Raw genomic sequence first — 27289 nt, forward strand, 5'->3', positions numbered from 1 at the left:
TTGTACACCACTAATGTATACAATCATAACTTGTCTAATAATGCTAATTTCAAAGAAACTTGTACATTTAAAAATATGTCATATTCATAAGACCAGGAATCAGAATGACAGTGAACTTATCCACACAACACTGGAAGTCAGAACACAATGGAGTCATGCTTTCAGAATTATAAACAAAATTTATTTATAATCTGTGAAGTATGAAAATTAATTTAAAATATTTTTGAGACAAAGTTCTCAAAAATTTTGCTTCTTATGTGCTTTTATTTCTTAAGAAACACTGAGAAATTTTGTTTCAAAAAATTAAAAATTAAGAATGTAAACTTGTAGAGGAAGAGAAAATCCAGGCACAGCCTGATTGACTTCCCATAATTAAGGAGACAGAGTGAAGAATGGAGAGAAAATAAGTTTGTAGAGTTCACAAGGCAGAAAACCAGAAAGTAAAGAGCTACAGTAAGAAAATTCTAGAGATCTTCAGAGGGTTTCCATCTAGTATTCAACAGAATACTGATCAACATATACATGGGAAGACATTACCAGTGCTGTGAAAGAATCACTTAAAAAGATTAGGGAGAACAATCTCTGATGGTAATATAGGGCCAGAAATAGTGGCAATATTGTCTGCTTCCACAGTGGTTCCAGAAAATCATGGATTCATGAGACACTGTATAAAGCACTCATAAGTATTTCACCTCAGTAGTGAGGAAAAACTATTCTAGACTAGACACTTCTCTGCTCTCATCTAATCTTTGCAGTGCTGGGGATGGTACAGGGCCTTGCACAGGATAGGCAAGCATTCCACTGCTAAGTAAGTATATCACCAGCCCTTCTCCTAACAAACCTAAAAACAAGTCTGAAAAGTATCAAGCTATTTTTAAGTAATTTGACTGTGTCTCAGAACAAAGTTTACAAATCTTTACAATAAAAAAGCCAACAAGATAATATTCACAAAGTTTGGCATCTGATTAAAAAAAACATCAAGATAAAATTCACAAAACTTGGCATCTGATAAAAAAAATACCACATGCAAAGAATAAAAAAATACAACCCATCATGAAAACAAAATCAACCAATTGAAACTGACCCAGATCTGACACAGATGTTAGAATTAGCAATCAAAAACATTAAAATAGTTATTAAATTTTTATTCTGTATGTTCAGAAACTAGAGGAAAGGCTGCATATCCTAAGTAGATATTTTAGAAGATATTTTTAGAAAGACCCAAACTTCTAGAGATTAAAACTACAATATTTGAGATGAAAAATACACTGGAGGGGGTCAAAAGCAGATTAGTCATTATAAAAGAAAAAGTTAATGAACTTGAAAAAATATCAGTGAAACACCGAGGGAAAAAAAAAATCCAAACAAACAAACAAAAAGAACATCATTAAACCATAGGACAGCTTTAGGCACCCTAATACACAAGTAATTAGAATCCCTAAAATAGAAGAAGGAATTAGCCTAAAAATATTTGAAAAAATAATAGGAAAATGTTGCCAAATTTGCATGTCAATTGATATCTAAGATTAAAAAGAGAAAATAAAAGTAGCAACGTAAGAATGCTATTTATAAATGTAAAGTTTATGCCCATTGAAATATCTAATAGAGTTGAAATTGCTTGGCTTTGTTGAGAAAATGTAGATGATGATATTAGACTCCACAGATTTGAATCCAGCTTCTGCCCATCACTAGTTGGGTGATCTTAGGCAGGTTGCTTAACCTTTATGAACCTTGTTGTCTTATTTATAAAATGGTAGTAGTAGCAGAGTCTACCACATAAGGTTTTTATGAGGATTAAATATGGTTAGTCCTTATAAAGACTTAGCATAGTACCCAACATAAAGTAAGGTGCTGTTGCTATTATTATTATTATTATAGATCTGAAATTATAAATGAGAAGATTAATATTTCTTTCAACGTGATTTGCAATAATATTTTACTTTCTAATCATGCACATGGTATCACTTGACATAAATATATTTAAAATATTATGGTAAATTAAGGGTGAGGACCTGGAAAGTCTTAACAGTAGTTTAATGTGAAGAAAAGGAGAGGGATATGGTGACAGCTAGAGAGGATATGAAGAAAGGAAAGTTTCAGGGATTTTTGTTTTTGCTTTCAGGTAGGAAAGACATTAGTGGTTTTGAATGTGGATGTGAAGTCAACTAAAGAGTGGCAGAAATTGAAGCTATGGGAAAAAAGAGGGCATGTGGTCAAAGGACAAATGAAGGAACATCTCTTCATTGTACACAGAAAGAGGGTAGAAGTAATGGATGTAGATGTAGGTGTGTCCGGCACTTTGGTATGAGTAGATGAGGAATTTATCATTTCATACCCACCATTTTCAGTTTAAAAGGATGGGCAGGCATTTCCTGAACTTAAGCAGGAAGGAGCCTGGGTTGCAATTTTGAAGCTAGTACAAAAGATTTAAAATAGTAAGTGTGGAGATGACTTAAAAAGGAAGTGGACTAAAGCAACACAACAAGATTTTAAGTCAGTACTTAAGGCTCAGGTCAGATGAGAAGCCACACATTTTTGGTAAAATAGTACCAACCTGTTTGGCTATGTGATTTTTCCAGCAAAGTTCTGCAACTCAAATACAGGCATGAAAATGTTAAGAATAGGTGGAGTGATTCGGGGTTAGGATTTTATCAGGTGGATGTGATAAAAGGACAATGAGCAATGGAATTGGGCAGATTGAAAAGAATAGCTGAAGGAAGAAATCACAGATCCAAAATAGGTTAAAGAAAGAAGTGAAGACAGGAAGTAGCTGGTAGGGAGGAAAAAAGAATAGGAGTCCAGATTAGAAGTCCCAATGAAGTTCAAAAATAGAGATGCATTTGAAGCAAAGAGTTTTAAGCATGGAGGTTGTAATTAAAAAGTGGGATGCTTCACTTTATGATTTCAGTGCAACTCTGAGTGAGGATAAGGTTCAGCATGTAGTCCATGGGAGTGGGTGGATGAAGTGGAGCCAAGGTGAGAGTCACTGGAGGAACAATTGTTGGGGGGGGCAGTGCTAAATGGCTAGAGCATTAGATGGGTCAGTCATGTGGGTGCAGCTAAAGTCACCATAATCGTGCACAGGCAATACGAAGAAGACTATGAGCCTGGAACCCAATTCTCCAATGAATGAGAGGGAGAAATCAGGAGGTTAAGTCTGGCCTAATGATCTACTGTATCCCCTTGAAGCCTTGGAGATTATACTCAACAATGTTTCACTTTAGGCCATGGACTCTGCCAATAGTTTATAGATGGGCTTCTAAAAATCCATCATAAAATTATATACAAAATTCTCTGTGTATACATCTAAAATGCATTTTTTTACATTTTTATTAATATCTACACATGACATTACAATGATCTTGGCAATTCATACATTTGTATCATTGGGGTATAATTTCTCATTTTTCTAATTGTACAGATTAAAATGCATTTTCTCCACTCTGGAATAAGGTTCATGACTTTCATCAGATTTTCAAAGAAGAAAGTGACTAAATAAAAGTCGAATTATCATTGCTCTAGATGTTTTATAAAAGCAAGAATTTAATAAAAACAATAGAAACTGCATGTACCCTTCAGAAAGGCACACACCTATCAATGTAACCAAAAGTTTTTCTGACCCTACACCACTACCATCACAGAGAGCTCAAGCTCTAAGTGAGCAACAAGGAGAGGAGGCAATAGCTAGGCCTCATGTTTGGCTGCGCATTAAAAGAACTAGCAGGCTGCAAAGATGGAGAGAATGATACAGAAATCCACAGGGAAATTTACCACTGAGGCTCAAGAATTACCTAGCTGGTAAAATCTTCAAATGACAGCTGCTATATACATGCCTGAATATAATTCACTGACTTTAAGCTTGCCCCTTTTCACAATACAGGACATTTCAAAAGAATATAAGAAACCCACCTCTCAGCAATATTTTTTGCAGACTGTAGAAACCGTGCCTGGTCATTTTCTTTGAGGATATGTTCAGCTTGGTTGATGAGGACCGTTGACCGTTCAAGACACTGGCGGCAATTAGCAACCTGCTGTGCCAACTTTCTTAGTTTCATAACCTTAAAGGAATTAGTCAAAGAAAAAATAAGATAAAGACACAGCACTTAATTAAAAACAATAAAACAACTTGAAGGAGATCTGCTGCAGTGATTCTAAAAATAAGGCTTATTAATACCCCATGATCCCTTTACTAACCATTCACCTTCTCACCCCACCCACTAAAAACTCTCTTGCCAACCCCTCCTCCTCCAATCTACAGCTCCCTTACTTATGTTGCACTCAGCCATGTATTCTGTTATCTACCTCTTCTTTATATTAATAATATTAATTTTACTGATTGTAGAAGCAGTCCATGCTCATTATAGAAAAGCTAAAAAGTTGAAAGTATAAAAAAGAAATGCTAACACCTAGAGATCACCATTGTTTACATTTTATTGTCAATATACTTTTGCACATAAATTTCATAAGAAGTACCTCATTTTTCTTTATGAGTATATATATTTCTATGTATATATTTCTCTAAATATCTTTACACATACCTGTGTGTACACAAATCTGTGTTCTTGGAAGCTTCCATTCCTGTTAACTGGAGCTACCCAGCATGGCATAAAGTATTGACCATCAAACCAGACTCTCATAACTTTTTACATTGTGCCCACAGCATGAGCTTATGATCACTAACACTGACCAGCAGGCCATCAAACCTAAAACCATATAGCTGCATGGAGGCTCACAGCTGATGTTTTGACCATGATTCTTCAGTTCCCAAGTTTTTAAAAATCTGGGAGTTTTTCTGGACTTCTCTCTCTCCTTCATCTTTTATACTTAAATAAATTGGATGATTCCAATCATTTTCTTGTTGGCACTACCTATTCTGTTCTTTCCTTCTGTGTGTGCTGTCTACATTCTGCTTTAGGTCTTCAACAATTCATATGAAGAATCATGTTGTAAGCCTCCTAATGTACTTCCCAGACTTCAGCATCAAAAGATCTGCTCTGCACATTCTGGCCATATCAATCAGTCTTCTAGAATGGCTTCCCAACACCATTCAGTCTAAAGCCAAAGTACTCATAGTGACATTCATGGTCTTTCCATAATTCTAACTAATATTTCTATCATTACTTTTTTCTTTTTCTTTCTTTGTGTTCACTTACAATAAACAGTAAAGCACTCAGATCCTAAGTATACAACTCAGTGAATGTTTACACATATATACACGCATGAAACCAACAACTAGGCCAAGGTATAATATGTTTCCAGTATCCAGATCTGCTATACTTCTTATTGGATCCATAGCACTAGGCCAAACATTGCTTCTTTGCCTTTCTTCCTATAACCTCATTTCTTCTTGCTTTCATGATCTAATTTCAAACTGCAATCATCAGGATTCAACTCTTTCATTTATAGAGTCAACTCTTCCTTGGCTTCACTGAAGTGCTGTGCTTTACCTTTGTCTCTTTGATTTTGACAGCAATCATTTGCTTCCTCTGCTGGATGATCTCTACCAACTCGTCACATTCTTCCATAAGTTTTGCCTCATGCATAGCAGTATTCACCTGCCAAGAAAGTCCAGAGTATTACACAGTGATTGTTGCCTTTGTCCCCTGCTGGCTCTAAAAGATTCGGACTGACAGCTAAACATGCACAACTTCCTCCATACCTCCCTCGATAAGATCCACTCCTAGAAGAAGAGTAGAGATGATGATATTAATGATGCAAGGGCATTGAAGCACCACAGATAGGAAGCTCTCCGGGCCTCTGGTAGGTCATGATGGTTAATGGAAAGCTGGGCAGAAGGACAGATGAGATGGGGCATGTTATTCCCACTGTGCAATTCCCTTTACTCCAGCACCCTGTCCTCCTGATGTTCTTTTGTAAAGAGGGTAAGGAGATTTATGTATGTCAGGAAAAGAGGATCCTTCTCCACAGGCACAATAATATTAAGATAACAATGCAACAATATATTTTTAGCTGTCCTCACCAAAAATGTTTTCAGTTTCCTTGTTCCCTTCTACCTTCTAAATATATGAATGTGCAGATACATTTTCACATTAAATATATGAATGTGTAGATAGAATTGAAAAAGAATACTATTTTTTATTGCCTTTCCATGGGTTGATTTCTTTTTCTACTCATCTCTATCACTATTTATATTATATGGTACAGAGCCACCAGAAGTGGTTAAAATGAGAGCAGCGCATTTGGAGGCTGCCTAAATGTAAAGGGAAAGAAAGGGACCAACAACTAACATTTTTCCAAACATTTAGTGTGCCAAGCACTTTAGAAATAAAAATTTCATATAATTATCCATATGACTCTATGACATAGGAATAATTTTTATTTGCATTTCAGACAGGCAAGCTGGGGCTCTGAGAATTTTAGTGACCTGCTCCAAGTCACATAGTTAGAAAGTGGTAAAACCAGAATTCAAACCAAGTTCTGTCAAGTGAAACCCTTTGGCAGGCTGGGTGGGCAGACGAGGTTCAGTTCCATTTCAGCAGCACACAGAGCAGTCACACAGGGAAGCACAATCATTCCAAGAGTCTATTCAAGGATCACTCGAGCAGAGCTCTAGAAGGCTGAGGAATAGATATGGGTTACTTGAGAGCATCAAAACTCAAGGGGCTACCTGTGCTTCATTAGCAAGGCAGGGCTGCATTTCTAATTGCTATCTTTCTTTTACAAGGTTCCTCTACATACTTCAACCCCAGCAAGATATCTTTGCCTGGAACCTGTTACCTCCTCTCCCAGCCTCTAAGGCCCCTACTGGATAATTTCCTGTTTATTATTTAACCAAAATAAAATCTATTAGCCAGTGAGTGACAAACTTATTTTGCTTTATTTCTATGTTCCAGGGAGAATGGCACAATGGGAGCTTCCACTTATTTCAAGTGAACATTCCTACTCTGGCCATTGCACTTTCTTTTTCCTCTGACTACCCTTCCTTTCCCTAAATTGTATTTACCTTCCCAAGGCAGATATCTTAACATCTCAAGGAACTCACACTCATCCAAGAATAAGAGATTTATCTAATTCTCCTTGGGTCCTTGCTTAGAGTATCTGGAAACTTAGGCACTGCCCGTTTATAGTTTCTCTTTTTGAGCTGCTACTGGTGTAGTAAAAAATGGTGTGCAACCTCGTTACTTATAATTTAGTTCTTGAACTAATCTTTACACAACACTTATTCTATGATAGACACTGCTTTACCAGTTTACAAATATCAGCTCTCTCAATTCTGAAAACAATCCTATGAGACAGGTATCATCACTCCTCTTTGACAGGTAGGGAAACTTGAGCACAGAGAAATTAAGTGATTTGCTCAAGGCTACACAGCTAGTAGTGGTAGAAGTGAGATTTGGATCCAGGGAATCAAACACCAGAGTCTATATTTTTACCTGTTACACATATTGCCTCTCCAGATTAATATAACAACACATCTTTGATTTCTGACAATCATTATGTCTTTTTGTACCATTTATCTTTATCCTGTTATCCCTTTTTCTTTAGTCATTTCAGAGTCCTTGCTGTTCCCCTAGAATGCAATGAACTTTCATGTTCTGTGACTTTGCCTATGATTACCCTTTTCCTTGGAAGGGCATGTCCACATTATTGAACAAACTTCTACTTATCTTTCAAAGTTCTATCCATAGTCATCACTTTTGTAACTTCTTCTCAGCTTCCCATACACAATCAATTGGTCCCCTCTTTATATTTCCATAGCACTTTATATATAATTCAGTAACACCATTTACTATCTTATAGCAATTTTGTTAGTCTGCTTTTCCCACTTAAACATGAATTCTGAAGGCCAGGAACTATGTCTTATTTGACTTTGTGTATCTCCAGCATAATGAATGACACATGGGATATGTTAAGTAAATATCTGTTAGATTGAATTCAATGATGATAAAAAGTTTTTGTTTTTGTTTTTGTTTTTCTGCTTGCTAGGCACATCCATTTGATCATCCAAGTTATCCTAAACTCTCTACACTATATCTAAAGACAAATATCTCCTCTCCCGATTTGTCCTTCACTCCTGACTTATTTTTTGTCAATGTTACTATGAGTACTACAGTTTGTCAGGTTCAGTAAAACTTTGACTTCTACTTCTCCCTCATCCCCCACATAAACTCACAACAGTCTTAAAGTCTTTCCATTCTTTTCAATCTTGCTAAGGCTCCTTTGGTAATAAAGTGATGATCTGAGCCAAGGAGTCAATAAATTGAGGCCTTCATTAATCACCCTTTTGGATTATTATTGCAATAGCCTCCTCAACTAATCTACCTCCAGCATCTTTCTTTACCCAAAAGCCAGGAAAAAAACACCATCTTCATTGTCAAACTGGTATTAAACATATTTGTGTGCAATGCATTATGCTAAAGTTCTGCCCTCAATAAATTTATAATCTAGATGGGGAAGCTGCTTATACATGTAAAACAAACCAGTCATGGTAGCAGAAGTTAAACACCAAATAAATGATGTAGAGTATAATCACAGAAACTGAAAGGAAAGATCAGACCCTCAGTGGGGAAATGGAGAAAAGATGCATGAATGTCATGGGACTTGGATTGAATCTTAAAGATGGAGTAAGATTTAGATTTAAATGTAAGAGTGGGGGTATATTTCAAACCATGCAATAGGGTTTGTGTAAGATAACATATTGCCAAACTTTATTCTTCAGGCAATATGCTATCTTTGAAAAAAAATAGTTTTGAATAGAGGGAAGGTAATATGATGGGAGGATGACCACAGTTGACTTTTGAGAAGAGAAACTGGGATTGATGTGATGGGGGTAATTGCAACCTTACGGGCAAGTTAGGAAGCTATAGTGATGTGAACAGGGCCTAGCCAGGGGGGATAACAGGAATAGAAAGGAAAGGTCAAATAGTCCCTTGCTGAAAAATCTAGACAACAAGCTCCGAGGAAAGGAAAGGCTTTTACGCTACTTTGCTCCTCCCTTGGTACCTGGCCTTAAGCTTTACACACAGTGAATGCTTATGAAACATTTTACTGATTACTTTAACACAGTAGAATATCAAAATGATAATGCCAAGCATTAGAAAACACACTTTCGTAAATGTATTTTGTAGATAAAATATAAGTTAAAGGGTGGGAGCTTGTGCAAGAAGGGTCTTTGGACAGCAACATCAGGGGAGATAAAACAACCCAGCATGACTGGTGGAGCAGAAGTTTGGCTGAAGAGGCAAAATCCCAAACTGAAGGTAAAGAGTGGCATTAAAATCTTTCCATGTCAAGAAGCAGCCCAAAAGAGCAGGGTATTTAAGTGTTTTCTGAACAGGAAATACTCCAGGGGAAAAACTGCCTTCATGATGTGAATAAAACAACTTAAATTGCTTGGAAGGCACTTGAAAGCCCAGATGTTTTGTTTGAAAATGCAGTAAGGTATTTTACATGCATATTAACCCTTATTGGAAATAACTGGGGCTATATCCTTAAGTGTCCTTGGTTGTTTGTTTTATGGAAGACCCCAGCTCTTTATTTGACCTTTGCTCTTTGTTTGGGGTTAGTGGGTTTGATTAAAGTGCTTTATGTCTATGGAACAATTTATCCTCCTTGAAAATACCATTAGGGTAATTTTTGTCAATCTACTTATGCAAATCTACCCACCTCAAAAAAAAAAATACCTCTAAGAGGCAGTTTGTGATGCTTAAGACTAGGAGCCCCAGCCTCAATATTCCAGGACCTAAGCCCTAGAAACACAGGCTTCCTTTGTAAGTCCCCAGGTCCTCATTCTGCTCTGTGCACTTTTACTTTCTTCCCAAAGATGACAATTGTTTTCGATTTGTGTTATTTCTTTCAAAGTGCCCATTCTACTCTACTTCCTGAAGTTCTTTCTTACCTCCCAGCCCAAAGAATGACTGTATAGTAAGACCTCCAGTCCTCCCAAAATTCCACTCTTCCCTAATGCAAATATACAAGTCCCTTGTTGGAAGAATTTTACTGCTGGTCACTATGAAGAAATAAACTTAACAAACAACCAAAAGCTATTTTGGCAATTGTTTCAATTTTGTATTAAAATGTAAGTGGGAGCTGGCATTGTGGCTCAGTGGCAGCAGGCTCACCTAGCAAGCACGAGGCCCTCGGTTCGATCCTCAGCACCACATAAAAACAAATAATAAAGGTATTGTGTCTAGCTACAACTAAAAAAAATATTTTAAAATGTAAATGGACTAGAGCTTTGTACCCTTAACTTCTTAAAGAGAACTTATTTGATAATTTTTAAGAGGTCTCTCATATGTTTGTTCTATAGGTCTTTTATTCCTATGATTAAAGTTCATCAGCCTTGCTGGGATTGGTGGCTCACACCTATAATCCCTGTAATTTAGAAGGCTGAAGCAGGAGGATCACAAATTCAAGGTCAGCTTCAGCAATTTAGCAAGGCCTTAAGCAATTTAGAGATACTCTGTCTCAAAACAAAAAGTAAAAAAGACTGGGGATATTGCTCAATGGTTAAGTGCTCCTGAGTTCAATTCCTAGTAAAATAAATAAATAAAGTTTATCAGCTTTCCCTCCGTATTTATACCCATGAGAAACTTCCCCATTCACACTCTCCCCTCAGCTCAGTCCTACCCATCAGTCCTACAGAGTATTGTACAGGAGTATAGAAGGCACTGACATTTCCTGTTCAGGTGGAACAATATATATACAGTAGTAGATGATTCTATATAACCAGACGCAAATGCGATGTGTTTATATGGCAACAGGATCCTTGTTGACTTTTCCATCTTAGTGTCTTCTACTCTACACAGTAAATACCAGACTGGTTTATTTCTTCAAATCTGTTATCCAAATATATATTCCCATCCCACCTAGAAGATTCTGAAATTCTAGCATTAAATATCATTTGGGGAAGTTTTTATTTCAGCAAACATTTGTTGAGTGCTTGTCATTTCCTGAGTGGGAATAAGACTCAACACTTCTGCCATCAAGGTACTTGCAATGTAGTAGATAAAACGAGGATATAACTAATTATAATTTAGGAAACAACAAAACAAATAATATAATAGGATATAAATAAAGATCTAGAACTTTCAGAAGGGAAAACAATATTTGTCCAGAAAAGGACAACCACAGAATTCAGGTAGGTTTCCTGTAGCTAAATTGTTCTTGATCAATGTAAATAGCAGCACAATTCACAATAGCCAAGCTATAGAACAAATGTAGTTACCCTTCGACAGATGAATGGATAAAGAAAATGTTGTATACATATACAAGGGAGTATTACTCAGCCATAGAGAAGAATGACTTTATGATAATCACTAATAAATGGATGGAACTGGAGGTTATCATGCTTAATGATAGATGCCAGCCTCCAAAAGTCAAAGGTTGAATGTTTCTCTGATATGCAGAAGATAATCCAAGATAAGGGGGTATAAAAAAGTAGAATATTAGTGGAGTAGATGAAGGAGATTGAAGGGGAGGGAGGAGGACTGGGATAAGAAAAGAACAGTAGAATGAATCTGACCTAACATTCCTATGTACATATATGAATATACCACAGTGAGTCTCACCATCATGTATATCCACAAGACACTAATTAAAAAAAACTATAATAGCAAAAAGTACAGTAAATGAGAGGGAAGGATATAGGGGAAGGGAAGAGGGAAAGGAAAGGGGAAGTACTGGGGACTGAATTAGAACAAATTATATTCCATGCTTTTATGATTTTGTCAAAATGTATCCTAAATGTTATGCATAACTAAAGAGAACCAATAGAAACATAAAAAGAAGTGGGATTTAAGGAGACAATTCCAGCCAGAGAGAATGTTATAAATAATATGAGCAAAAGCACAGGCAGAAAAGTAGAGAATTTGCTTGGGTAAAGCAAATCAGCCTGACAGATACAATGGAGGAAATAAGGCTGGAAATGGAGGTTGCAGATCTATTATAAAGAATGTGCTGTCGTTTTGTGTCTCTGAAAGTACCTGGATGAAATGTCAGGAATTTAGCACTATAGTAACACTTCAAGTATTGTTGAGAACAATGTAGAGAGAGAAAGCAGGCACTGTACTCAAAGTGGGAGGGCATGACAAGCTCCCCACTTCCCACAATTGCCCTTAGCCCACTCTCTCAGATTCCATAACATCAGGGAAAAAAGGCTGAATTGGACTTCATTCAACATGCAGTTGCTTTCTATACAAGGGAAATGAGAAGGAAAAGTAGGAGGTAAATTGGACATCTGATAAATTATCAAGAAGTTGTTATGAACAGCTTTGTCATCTTAGTGAGCTGCAAAGACTTCATTACTTTTTTATAAGAAAATGCAGTGTTTATGAAGCAGACAGCAATCACTGTGGCAGCAACGATGCTAATGTGTTAAACCAGATTGCACTTTGAGGAGACACACACATACACATACACACATACACACATACACACACACACACACACACACACACACACACACACACACACACCAGCACCTTCAGTGGCACAGTTCTGTTGTATCAGGAAGATTCAAATGAATAAATAGGAGAAACTATTTTCCTTTTTGTTTTTGAAACACCACAGCATTTCAAAGATGGTCCTGCTAGCTTTATATAAAAATAACTAAATGAAGCAGTAATTTCTTTAATGGTTCTATTGTTTTTTATTGATTTTTTTAAAAAATAAATGACAGCGGAATGCATTAAAATTTTGTTACACATACACAGCACAATTTTTCTTATCTCTGGTTGTATATAAAGAATATTGACACCAATTCGTGTCTTCATACATGTACTTTGGATAATTATGTCTATCACATTGGGTTCTTATCTGTTTCTTTAGATTTAGTTAGAGGTGGCCACTTAAGTACTAATGGATATGTGAAACTATTAATAGGAGTTTTAGTTTCCTCTCCTGGAGTAACTACAGGCTAGGAGGTTATTATTATTATTTTTTTTTACTGAAGTAAGTTAAGCAATCTATGGTCTCAGTTCCTAAGTTATTATATTTTGGCAGGAAAAGTGGACAGAGATTAAGAGGGTGGAGTTGGAAGTAGGTGAAGAATAGGCTGTTTGAGTTAGAAAAGTAGTATGGATGGGGAGGTGGCAGCTAAGGCATCTCTAACAGTGAAAGAATGCTACTGAATTGGGCTCCAAACCACAGACTATGGGAGGCCTCTAGGAAGACATTGACTGAGAGGTTTCCTGTCAGCTTGGGGGAAAAATATATAATAGTGAACCCTTTTCTAGTACTTGCCACATGCTAGGCACTATTCTAAATGTTTCATATATTTTAACTCATACTTAGTCCTGTGAGGTAGACCCTCTTATTATCATTCTCATTCTACAGAAGAAACTGAGAAACATAGAAGTTATGTAACTTGTCCAGGATCATAAAACTAGTAGTAAATATCAGCCAGTATTTATAGTCTGCCTCATGTCTTTGATTTTAACCTCTCTCTCTCTCTCCCTCTCTCTCTCTCTCTCTCTCTCTCTCTCTCTCTCTGTGTGCACTATGTGTGTGTGTGTGTGTGAAAGAGGAGAGAGAGAGAGAGAGAGAGAGAGAGAGAGAGAGAGAGAGAGAGAATGTTCACAAACATGCTTCTTTTCCCCTTTGAATTTCCTGTCAAGATAATCACATTCCCTAGAGTTAACCATTGCAAGTGTTTTGTGTATTTCCTTCCTTTTGGGAAAAATATACTGTAGAGATACATAAAATGAAATATATTTAGAAAACATAAATAATGCTCACACACACACATATTCCATGCTTATTTTACCTAGTCTACCTAATAAACATATTGGAGACAGAGAGCAAGGACACTTTGTTCCACATATATGCTTTAGGAATGGCTTTTGTTTTTTGGCTATTCATTATTGGTTTTGGAGTTCTTCCTCTCCAGAGTTCAGATCACCAAACTTTTATAGTCTTAAGGTTAGTTACTGTATCCCCCATGTCTCTTTTCATATCAGGTAACTGCTTAAAACATGAAATAAAAAGTGGGAATATATAACCTAGGTTTTGCATATAGTAGTTTCCTTACATAGCTATAAATTTTATGTGAAATGAGGGAGAAACCTCTTTCATATGTCTTCAGAACCATGAAAGGAATAGATGTAGAAAAGACTACAAAATCATATATTCTGATCCTTTTAGTTTATATATAGAAATATAAGCCCTAGAGAGGGGTGGGGCCTATTTAACATTACTATTAAGAAGTGACAGTGCCAAGTCCAGAGTCAGATCTTTTGACTCCCCACCCAGTGTTCTTTCCACTCTACTGCTTATTTTGTGAAGCATAGCACTTGCTTATAAACTCCTCTGAAGACATAAAACTTTCCAATTCTTAGCACTATGCATTTACCCTAGAAATATGAACATTTATGTCGATGGGAAAAAAAACCTACAGGAATGTTCATAACAGCTCTGTTTGCATTAGCCAAAAACTGAAAACAACTGAAAAGTTCTTTACTTGGAGAAAGGACAAATAAATTGGGAAACATCTACACAATAGAAAACTATTTGGTAATAAAAGTAAAAAATAAAAACTATTCATACAATTTGAATGAATCTCAGGGGAATTATGATGAGTAACAGAAAATCACAATATTTTACATGCTATATGATTCCATTTACATAACATTCCTGAAATGACCAAACTATAAGCATGAAAAACAGATCTGTGGTTGCAAGGGAAGGCAGATATAACAATAAAGAGGTAGCACGAATGAGATTGGGGGGTGATAAACTATGCCATCCTAATTACAGTGGTGATTACCAGAATCTATACATGTGTTAAAATTACACACACACACACACACACACACACACACACAAACATATACAAACACACACACAAATATACATGTACCTAGAAAGCTAAGTGCATGTAAAAACTGGCAAAAAAATTTAATCGGGCCTGGAGTTTGCTCAATATATTATTGTAACAATGATAGTTTCCTGATTCTCATAATTAGGTGGTCATGTAAGATATTGGTGCTGGGGAAGGTTGGGTAAATGATATATGTGAATTTTTAATTTGTTAAGTAACCTCCATGTGAAATTAAACTACTTCAAGATAAAAATTTGAAAAAAGAAAACACAAACTTTGGGGAAGTCCCACAACCTCTTAGGCAATCCTAGTGACTCAATATTTCTGTAGTTTTCTGAAAATCTAACTCATATATCCTATTACATCTTCAGGCCCTTGCACATATATGATAAACGACTTGAATCAGAAATTCTCTCTCTCTCTGTCTCCATCTCTCTCTCTTTCACACACATGTACCTCATTCTATCTTATTTTTATACCACTTATAATCCTTAATAAGAATATTTATTTATTATTTATTTAGCTATTGGGAATTGAACCCAGAGGTGCTTAACCACTGAGCCATATCCCCAGCCATATTTTGTATTTTATTTAAAGACAGGGTCTCACTGAGTTGCTTAGTGCCTTGCTTTTGCTGAAGCTGGCTTTGAACTCATGGTTCTCCTGCCTCAGCCTCTGGAGCTGCTGGGATTACAGGCATGTGCCACTGAGTCCAGCTAAGAATATACATTTTTTTATAATATACATGTTTTATTATGCATCTCCCCCCAGTAGAATGTAGATTCCATAAGGCTAAATATTTCATTGTGTTCATTACTGCAGCCTCCACACATAGAATAATGCCTGGCATACCCTAGGTGCTTTATAAATATTTGTGGAATGAATGAATATGTGTGTGTTGGCCATGCAATAAAGATATAAAGAAAAATGTGTAATTTGACCTTCAGTATCCATGGGTTCCATATTTGTAGATTTAACCAAACTCACATTGAAAATATTTGGAAAAAGATATTGTATCTGCACTGTACATGCACAGGGTTTCTGTCACTACTCCCTAGATAATACAGCGTAACAACTATTTATATAGCATTATATTGTATAAAGTGTACTTTAGAGCTATTTAAAGTATATTGGAGGATGTGGGTAAGTTACATGCAAATACTGCACCATATTATGTAAGGACATCTGTGGATTTCATATCTGAGGGGATCCTGAAACCAATTCCCCATGGATACTGTGTAATGAATGTGCTGTGTTATGCTTCTTCATTACATGAGATAAATTTCCTTTTTTACACAATTACTCAAAATGATTTTATTTTATCTGTTCTGTCATTTCAATATTGTTTGCTGAATTATGAAAAAAGATGTTACAATAACAACCTAAGTTCTAGAAGGCCATGTGTTCTGAAATATTTTCTTTCCCAATATTAAAAAAAAAAATGTTGCTTTTCCTAGTTTATTGGCTGTACTCCAATCATACTTCCAAAGGAAAAAATTGTACTTTCATCAGCTAGCCACCAGAGGGTACTGTTTACTTGTTTATCCTTTCTCAGTATACTTTGTGTACCAAGTCATGTGCTGGGTATAAAAAGAAAACTGGATAGGGTATAGTATCCGTATTTACAGTTTAGTCTGATGAAGAGACAAATTGGCACATATAAGTGCTAAGATGAAAGTACTGGGCTGGGGATGTGGCTCAAGCGGTAGCGCGCTCGCCTGGCATGTGTGCGGCCCGGGTTTGATTCTCAGCACCACATACCAACAAAGATGTTGTGCCTGCCGAAAACTAAAAAATAAAGATTAAAAAATTCTCTCCTCTCTCTCTCTCTCTGTCTCTCACTCTCTCTTTAAAAAAAAAAAAAGAAAGTAGGTACAGATTGCAAAGGAGGAACCCCTGAACTAGATATGGGAGGTTCAGAGAAAAGCATGGTGTATGGGTGATGGCTTTCTGGAAGAGGTGACACTTGAACTGAGTCTTATGCAACAAGCAGTAGTCAGCCAGAAGAAAAGGGAGAGAGTGTAATTTCTATGAAGATAAGTGCCATGTCCACCATAGTGTTCCCAGTGCCTGTCTCTAGGCAAAAATATGCTTAAATATTTGTGGAATGAATGAACAAAGTATAAGGTACAGATGGTAAAAGAACAGGCTGGTAAGATAGGCAGGGTTCCTCTTGTAATGAGTCTTATAAATTTTTATTTTAAAGGTGATGGGTAACCATTGAAGGGTTTGTGGGAAAGGAGAGATATGAGGGATGTTGCATTTTAGAAAGCTTATTCCCACAACAGTGTAGAAATGGATGCTGAAGGTGACCAAATATGTCAGAAAGAATAGTTAGGAACTCTAGTTTCCAAAGTGAATGAGACATGGTCACGGCCACTGCCTTCAGGAAGCTTATATTCCAATGAAGGAAATAACATGTAATCAGGAAATTCCGATACAGCCAAGTAATAGAGATATGCACAGGCCACACTGCCTGAGTTTATGTAGATGGCAGGTGGCAGAGCCAGTATCAGAATCCAGGATTCCAAATTCCTAGTCCAGGGCATTTTCAAAGCTACCCTTTTTGCTGCCTTTCACAACCATGAAATTATATAAGCAAAGAAGAGCAAGGCAAGCCAGTGAAAGCTTATGCCCTCTTTAGCCTCAAACAGGACTATAGGGAGAATTTAGTCCCTCTTTATACTCAAGTCTGATACAAGCATTCCTCCCCTAAGGCCTTCACTTCTGGGAGAAGGTATCAGCATCCTGATACTCCTATATACATACAGAGCCATGAATCTCTATCAGAAGGACCACAGAAATTCAAACTAGGGCATTGTCCTGAGAAAGAAGTCACACATTTTAAGGCAGGGGTCTTTGGATGACAAAGAGGAAAAAAACCCTTTGGTTCTACATTCAGAAAGCCAGATGATCACTAGGAGAAACAAAGCACAAGTGGAAGAGTGGAAAGAGCTAATGAATGGCTTGTATTGCCTTGAAGCTGTAGGGCTGGGCTGGGAGGTAGTGAGAAAAGATAGAGAAGTACCAGGAAAGAGCCCCAAGAACAAGAACCTGAGAAATTCTTTATGAAAAGATTAGTGGGAAGGGAAGCCTTAGAATAATCCCAACTCTATGGTAACAAAGATGTCTTGAAGATATATTTCCACAGATCTCAAATCCCTTATATGTCAGGAAAAAGACTACACTTAAGAGGTTTCTATGGAGCAAAGTCCACAGGGATGGGGGGGTCCTGACTAGAGGCCTTGGCCAGGTTACCTTGGTGAGGATGGGATAAGGAGAAAAAGAGAAAGAGATAGAAACTTACAGGGAGACAGAGACAGAGACAGAGGCAGACAAAGATCACAGCAAGGGCTGTAAAGACAAATTCCCTAAAGGCAATGTCAAGGAATATGGGATCCTGGGAGGCCTGGGATGAGGGCATATTTTCTTGAACCAAAAATAAATTAAACTAAAATTGGAAGTAGTTAAAAAATGGACTTTGAAGCCAAACACCACCACCAACACACACACACACACACACACACACACACATGTTAGCCTCCTGGTTCTGCTACTTACCAAAACCCTATTTGATCTGGGGTAAATGGACTCAGTTTCTTCTTCTGTAAATGAGGATAACACTAATACCTAGACTCATGTGATTTTGTATATATTTATTAAATTAAATAACATATATAAAGCACCTAATATCTTTCCTGATATATGCTAGGTTGTCAAATACTTGTATTTTGGTTTTTTTTAAATTTGTTTTACTATTACTACTAAGACAGTGACAACAACTGTGACTCCTAATGTTATACACTATATATTCTGAAGTTTTCTACGGAGCCAACAATCAGTATAATTTTATCATATGGTCTATTTTTAATGGTTTTGTTAGGGCATTATAGTTATACATAACAGAGGGGTTCATTTTTATATAATCATACATGCATGGAATATAATTTACTCCTTTTAGTACCTAGTACTTCCTCTTTTCCTCCCCCTATTCCCTTTTCTATACTCTTATTGGTCTTCCTTCTATTTATCTATTGCTTTTTAAATTGGTGCCCTATAGATAGACATAAAGATGAAATTCACTGTGGTTCATCTGGTCTATTTTAAATTAGTTTCTGAATATAGTCTGCTTTGCTTTCTGGAACATACTGGGTCATAATTTGTTTTCCCCTTACTCTTCCTTCCACATATAAGCTCATAGACATTATTTCCAAATGCAGTCAATCTCCATACAGGGTTAGCCTTGACTCCTAAGGTAAGAAGGTCTCTCTCCCTACCAGAAACTATACTACCACCTACTCTTTAATTCAGACAAGAAGGTCAATGCCAGAAAGGAGGTCAACTACTAATTTCTGACAAAACACCAATTACATTTCACATCACTGGCTGGGAATGAATTTGGCTGGCCTGAGCTTGTTTTTCTGCTCTAGGCTCCCCCATAATTAACACAATCCCCCAGGCTCAGAGCCCAAAAGATAATAGCTTGAGTTTAGAAGAAATAGGTGTGTAAGCAGGAAAGATATCTAACATGTTTCCTTGCTTATAAAAATATAATACTGTAATTACCTTCAATTGTAGTTTCTCTTTGCTCCTTGAGAGAAAGAACTATGCCTCTTCTGTGCTACTATTCTCTGAGCAGAGTAGTGCTTTATGTACTAGAAGCTCATTAAAAGATTTGTTAATGAATTGATGAATACACACCATCCCACATCCAATCTCTGTTCTATATAGTAGTAAATACTCTTACTAGCCCGCCCATGGTTGGATGCAGGAGTAAGAAACAGTTGTCAAAAATATCAACAGAAAAGATACCCGCTGGAGTCAGGCTCAGCCCAGACCCGCCTCGCTGACTTGCACGGGGAGCTTGGGTCCAGAGTAGGCACAAGTCCATCCCACCACTGGCTGACACACACCAGAGTTCAGACCCAGCCCAGATCTGCCTCCCTGACCTGCGTGGGAATCAGGGCCCAGGGTAAGCTTAGGTCCACCCCCACCACACGCCACAACCACATGGGAGCCCAGGTCTAATCAATTTCCATCTTGAGACACTGCAGCCATCCCCATTACCTTCCTCATGCAATAGCCTCTACCTTAGGACAACAGACAGGGCCTAGAAGTAGCTGCATCTTGAAGCAGGCATCCCAAAGTCAGTGTAAGGCCCACCCTTTCAGCCACATTCTGAAAGACATTGCATCCATCTTGGGGCACCTCCACTGCTATCTTGAGTTAGCTCCTGCTATTGCTGCCACCAACCTATAGTTGCAGTAGCATCCATCCTGGGACACTGGCAGGGTCTGGAAGCCCAATACCAAGGTGAGGTACAGATAATCTGCACAGAAACTACAAGATTATAGGGTAGGAACTGTGATACCTCAGATCCACACTGCAAATAAGGAAATTACATAGACAACATGAAAAAAAAAAGGGCGGGGAGGAAAGTGCCCCAAATAAACCAGGATACTACAATAACAGAACCATGGACTGTGTGGTTGATGAAATGTCAGAGAATGAGTTAAGAATGTTTATAATTAAAATGATCTGAGAGTTATTGGGATAGAAGAAGGCCCAAAGTTTCAAACCAAAGGAATGCACAATCTCTTTTAATGAGATAATATCAGAAAATTTCCCAAGCACAAAGAACAAATTGGAAAACCAAATACAAGAAGCTTACAGGACACCAAATATACAAAATTACAACAGATCTACACCAAGTCACATTATAATGAAAATGTGTAGCATAGAGAATAAGGCTAGAATTTTAAAAGCAATAAGAGAGAAGAATCAGATCACATATAGGGGGAGACCAATTCATATCTCAGCAGATTTTTCAACCCAGACCCTCAAAGCCAGGAACAGCATATGCCAAGCTCTGAAAGAAAATGGATGCTAACCAAGAATCTTATATCCAGCAAAAATAAGCTTTAGATTTGATGATGAAATAAAAGCTTTCCATGATAAATAAAAGTTAAAAGAATTTATAACTAGAAAGCCTACACTATAGCGTTGGCAAAATATTCCATGAAGAGGAAATGAAAAATAACAATGAAAATCAGCAAAGGGAGATATTACACTAAAGGGAAAATCAATCAAAAGAGAAACAAAGTCAAGTTAAATTGCCAAAATTAAACAAAAATAACTGGGAATACAAATCATGTCTCAAATAACCCTGGATGTTAATGGCCTAAACTCACAAATCAAAAGACATAGACTGGAAGATTGGATTTTTAAAAAGTCCCAACAATATGCTGCCTCCAAGAGACTTATCTCATAGGAAAAGACATCCACAGACTGAATGTGAAAGGTTGGGGAAAAAAACATACCACTCATATGGACTGCAGAAACAAGCACGGGTTTCCATCTTCATATCAAATAAAGTAGATTTCAAGCCAAAGTTAATCAAAATGGATTAAGAAGGGTATTACATACTGCTTAAGGAAACCATATATCAACAAGACATAACAATTATATATGCCCTAAACAATGGAACATCTATGTTCATCCAATAAACTCTTTCAAGTTCAAGGCTCAAATAGACCATAAACACAATAATTCCGAGTGACACACCTCTTTCACCACTGGATAGACCTTCCAAACAAAAGCTAAACAAAGAAACTACAGAATTCAATAATACAATCAATAACTTAGACTTAACAGACATATATAGAATATTTCATGCATCAACAAATGAATACACTTTCTTCTCAGCAGCACATAGAACCTTCTCTAAAATAGATCATATATTATGCCACAAAGCAACTCTTAGCAAATACAAAAAAAGTAGAGATACTACCCTGAATTCTATCAGAACATTATGGAATGAAATTAGAAATCAATGATAAAATAAAAATAGAAGCTACTCCAACACCTGGAGACTAAATAATATGCTTTTGAATGAACAATGAATTACAGAAGACATTAAAGAGGATATTTAAAAATTCACAGAGGTAAGTGAGAACCCTGATACAACATATCAAAATCTCCGGGACAATATGAAGGCAGTACTAAGAGGAAAGTTCATTGTGTGGAGTTCATTCTTTAAAAGCAGAAAAAGTAAATAAACAAATGACTTAACATAACACCTCAAAGCCCTAGAAAAAGAAGAACAAATCAACACCAAAAGCAGGAGAAGACAGGAAATAATTAAAATCAGAACTGAAATCAATGAAATTGAAACTAAAGAAAAAAATTGACAAAACAGAAAGTTGGATTTTTGAAAAAAAGGAGAGAGAAAACTCAAATTACTAACATCTGTGATGAAAAAGGGAATATCACAATAGACATTACAGAAATACAGAAGATAATTAGAAATCATTTTGAAAACTTGTATTCCAATAAAATAGAAAATATCAAAGGCATCAACAAATTTCTAGAGTCATATGATTTGCCAAAATTGAATCAGGATGATATACACAATTTAAACAGATCAATTTCAAGTGATGAAACAGAAGATGCCATCAGAAGACTACCAACCAAGAAAAGCTCAGAACTGGATGGATACATAGCCAAATTCTACAAGACCTTTAAAGAAGAAGTAATACCAATACTCTTCAATTTATTTTGGGAAATAGAAAAAGAGGGAGCATTTCCAAACTCATTCTATGAGGCCAATATAACCCTAATTCCAAAACCAACCAAGACACATCAAAGAAATTAAACTTCAGACCAATATCTCTAATGAACATACATGCAAAAATTCTCAATAAAATTCTGGCAAATCAAATACAAAAATACAGTGCACCATGATCAAGTGGGGTTCATCCCAGTGATGCAAGGTTGGTTCAACGTACAGAAATCAGTAAATGTAATTCATCACATCAATAGACTTAAAGATAAGAACCATATAGTCGTATCAATAGATCCCCAAAAAAGCATTTGACAAAATACAGCACTCCTTCTTGTTCAAAACACTAGAAAAACTAGGGATAACAGGAATATATCTAAATATCATAAAAGCTATCTATGCTAAGTCTCAGGCCAACATCATTCTAAATGGAGAAAAATTGAAAGCATTCCTTTAAAAACTAGAACAAGACAGCTTCTTTCACCACTTCTATTTAACATAGTTCTTGAAACATTGGCCAGAGCAATTAGAGACAAAAGAAATTAAAGTGATACAGATAGGTAAAGAAGAACTCAAATTAGCACTACTTGCCAATGATATGATTCCATACCTAGAAGACCCACAAAATTCCACCAGAAAACTTCTAGAACTAGGAAATGAATTCAGCAAAGTAGCAAGATACAAAATCAACACTGATAATTCAAAGGCATTTCTGTATATCAGTGACAAATCCTCTGAAAGGGAACGAGGAAAACTACCTCATTTACAATAGCATCAACAAAACAAAACAAAACAAAACTTGGGAATCAACGAAAGAGGTAAAAAACCTCTACAATGAAAACTACAGAATGCAAAGGAAAGAAATTAAAGAAGATCTTAGAAGATGGAAAGATCTCCCTTGTTCTTGGATAGGCAGAATTAATATTGTTAAAATGACCGTACTACCAAAAGCACTACACAGATTTACAATTCCAATCAAAATCCCAATGACATTCCTCATAGAAATAGAAAAAGCAGTCATGAAATTCATCTGGAAAATGAGAGACCCAGAATAACTAAAGCAAGGCTTAGCAAGAAGAGTAAAGCAGGTGGCATCACTATACCAGAACTTAAACTATACTACAGAGGAACAGTAACAAAAACAGCATGTTATTAAATAGACTGGTATGCCAATGGTAGAGAATAAAGGACACAGAGATTAACCCACATAATTACAATAATCTTATATCAGACAAAGGCACCAAAAACGTAAATTGGAGAAAAGATAGCCTCTTCAACAAATGGTGCTGGGAAAACTGGAAAAGCACATGCAACAAAATGAAATTAAACCCCTATCTCTCACCATGAACAAAACTCAAGTCAATGGACTAAAGACCTAGGAATTAAACCAGAGACACTGTGTCTATTAGAAGAAAAAGTAGGCCCAAATCTCTATCATTTCAGATTAGGCCTCAACTTCCTTAATAAGAATCCTATAGCACAAGAATTAATATCAAGAATCAATAAATGGGATGGATTCAAACTAAAAAGCTTCTTCTCAGCAAAAGAGACAATCAGTAAGGTGAATAGAGAGCCTACAATTTGGGAACAATTCTTCCCACACACACATCAGAGCACTAATCTCTAAGGTATATAAAGAACCCAAAAATCTTATCAAAAAAACAAATAACCCAATCAATAAATGGGCCAAGGAACTGAACAGACACTTCTCAGAAGAGGATATACAATCAATCAACAAATATAGGAAAAATGTTCAACATCTCTAGCAATTAGCGAAATTCAAATCAAAACTACTCTAAGATTTCATTTCACTCCAGTCAGAATGGCAGCTATTATGAAGACAAACAACCATAAGTGTTGGCAAGGATGTGAGGAAAAAGGCACACTCATACATTGCTGGTGGGACTGCAAAATGGTGCAGTCAATATGGAAAACAGTATAGAGAACCCTTGGAAAACTGGGAATGGAACCATCATTTGACTCAGCTATCCCTCTCCTCAGCCTATACCCAAAGGACTTAAAAACAGCATACTACAGAGACACAGCCACATCAATGTTTATAGCAGCACAATTCACAATAGCTAAACTGTGGAACCAACCTAAATGCCTTTCAGAAGATGAATGGATAAAAAAATGTGGTATATATACACAATGGAATATTATTCAGCATTAAAAGAGAATAAAATTGTGGCATTTGCAGGTAAATGGATGGAGTTGGAGAATACAATGCTAAGTGAAATTAGCCAATCCCCAAAAAACAAATGCCAAATGTTTTCTGTGAGTTAAGTATGCTGATTCATAATGTGGTAGAAAGACATGGGAGGATTAAATGAACTCTAGATAAGGCAAAGCAGAAAAGGGGAGGGAGGGGAAGGGAAAGGGTATGGGGGTAGGAAAGATAGTGAAATGAGATGGACATCATTACCTTCAGTACACATATGAAGACATGAATGGTGTGACTCTATATACAACCAGAGATATGAAAAATTGTGCTCTATATGTGTAATATGAATTGTAATGTGTTCTACTGTCATACATAACATATTAAAATTTAAAAATGAGGAAAATTTTTTAAAAATTATCAACCAAAAATGAGGTACTATAAAAGTCTTACTGGAGTCAGAGGTGGCCCTAGTTTACACAGGCCCTAGATTACACAGGAATCTGGATGGGTTCTGCCTTATGGTTAAAATGCCCTGAGGTTCATATATGTGTATTTATGTATGTATAATGTCTATAATTTATAATCTCTCTCTACTATCACTAGAGCAAAGCAAGTATATCCCCCATCCCCACACTTGCTAGGCAAAAGGCTACCTTTATGGAGCTTCTTTTCCATATAGGTCTGTCCTTGAGTTCCTCTTAATCTCATCTGCCTGTATCAAAATGGTGAGGGCATGTGGGGAATAGCCCTTAACTATGGGTATACCATATATACCATAAATCTGAACCCTGTGGCTCAAGGTTCCACATTTTGGAAAGTTCAATGGCTTCTGGAATAAACCAAAAGGGAATGAAACCCCATCTACTGGGAAATTCCAAGGATCCAATCATCTAACACATTGTTACTGTTAAAAAAGAAAACAATTACAGTTGTGTAGTTATTATAGCTACACAGTTGTTAAGGTTTAATGTATAAAGTGCTTTCAGATGTATTTGATCTCTATATTTGATCTTCACAACAACCCTATGAGATAGATAAGGCAGGCACTTCTCTATGCATTTTATGGATAAGGAAACTAAGAACCAGAAGGGTAATGTGAAAAAAAATAATTAATTAATTAATTTTAAAAAACAGAAGGGTAAAGTGAATTACTGAAGTCATATAAGCTAGCAAGTGATGGAATTACAACTCCCAAACTGGGCTTTCTAACTCCAAGGCCAGGGCTCCAGCAGATTACCCATGTCTCATTCAAACCATCAAAGTAACCCTGCCCTTTGATCACTGTCTTTGTAGCTAAAGGTATTATTTGGAGGAAGCCACACTCTCTCTTTTGAGGATTTTCACATGCTAAGTTTCCATTTCTTCTCAGCACTTTTTTTTCTCCCAGGAGGCAACAGACTAGAGTAGAAAGGGACATGGATTTGAAGTCAAATAGGCCTGAGTCTGAATTCCACCTTTCATACTTATAACCTGAGGGATCTCAGACAAGTCACTTAACATCTCTGAGCCAAATCTTTCTATCAGTAATATAGAAATAATGTTAGCTATCTCACAACAAATGAAATAATAGAGACAAAGATCTTACACTACCTGGAACACAGTAAAAGTCAAATACTGACTTCCTTCCCTACTCCTCTTCCACCACAACTTGCCACCCTTATCTGAAAACAGCCAGTACTTCTTTCCCAGAAAACTAAAAATCAGTCTTTGATTCATGTCTCTATTTGTCTTATTATAATATAGGATGGCTGGCATTTCAACTTTTGGTTTATAACTTATGACATGCATGCCCATAATCTTTTGTTGGTTATTTGACATTAGATGGAAACTTATATTTGTATATATGCATGTACATGCAAATGTGTTTCCAAATAATTTTAAAACTTTGAGCTATTACTCAGAAATTACTTCCATTCTAAAAATCAGATAAATTATTCTTAAGTTCATCTAAGTAGAACCTAAAAGGCTGGGTTGCCTTTATTTGAATAGTGAGCAAACTTGTTCAGTTAGTCTTATCTGAATATACTGTAGCACTTCTTGTCTATGATCTCTTACCAAGATCAGATTTCACATACTCAGCACCAGATTCCAAATAAAATTTTCTAACAAAGGATGCATCTACTAACAGCCCATTTCCCGTGGGTTGTGTATACACAGTCATGTGGTTTAGCTTGCACCTGGATCTTTCCCTATTGTCACATTCTCCTCACTGAGGAGCTTCAAACAATATGACAAAAAGGAAAATAAATTAGGCATGGGAGAAAACTGGGATAGTCCTGGGGGTGGGGATGTAGGACTTTGAAAAAATGGATTTGGTGTACCAGAAAAATAAGCTAGGCTGTAGGTTGTCACTAGAAACAATAGGGAAAGTTTTAAAATTTTAAATATATTTTGGCATTTTTCCTGGTTGCAGTGAAAATATATTAGTATTATCATTTTAAACATTTTATATAACATTTTCTATAGATATTTAAAACTAGAGAATATGATGAAATTCCATGTGCCCACCCCCCCCACACACACACAGCTTAAGAAGCTATCAACACTTTTCTACATGTGTTTAATCTGCCCCTTCCTTTTTCTGTTGGGGTATTTTTAAATAAATTTAAGACACCATGTTATTTCACCCTTAATACTTCAGTAGGCATCTCAAACAACAAAGGAAATTTTATCACATAAGAATGATTAAAATAATCCATCAATATTATTCCTCTAATGCTTGTTCTGTATTTAAATTTCCCCATTAATGAAAAAAAATTACCCTTAAAAATGTCTTGCTTGAATC

The 27289-nt window shown here is 36.4% G+C and overlaps 1 protein-coding gene across 5 annotated transcripts in view; it reads right to left on the reverse strand.

Annotated features, from left to right (window-relative positions):
* The window catches only part of Mid2 (midline 2), a 96769-nt gene that overhangs the window by 23608 nt on the left and 45872 nt on the right, over positions 1-27289 (reverse strand). For all 5 annotated transcript variants that reach the window (XM_021725211.3, XM_078034413.1, XM_021725210.3 and 2 more), the window contains exons 4-5: positions 5448-5555; positions 3910-4058 (exon numbers count right to left, since the gene is read on the reverse strand). In XM_021725211.3, the coding sequence (XP_021580886.1) occupies positions 3910-4058; positions 5448-5555 (257 nt within the window). The remainder of the gene's footprint in view (positions 1-3909; positions 4059-5447; positions 5556-27289) is intronic.

Source organism: Ictidomys tridecemlineatus, chromosome X, assembly GCF_052094955.1.
Source record: "Ictidomys tridecemlineatus isolate mIctTri1 chromosome X, mIctTri1.hap1, whole genome shotgun sequence".
Taxonomy (NCBI): domain Eukaryota; kingdom Metazoa; phylum Chordata; class Mammalia; order Rodentia; family Sciuridae; genus Ictidomys; species Ictidomys tridecemlineatus.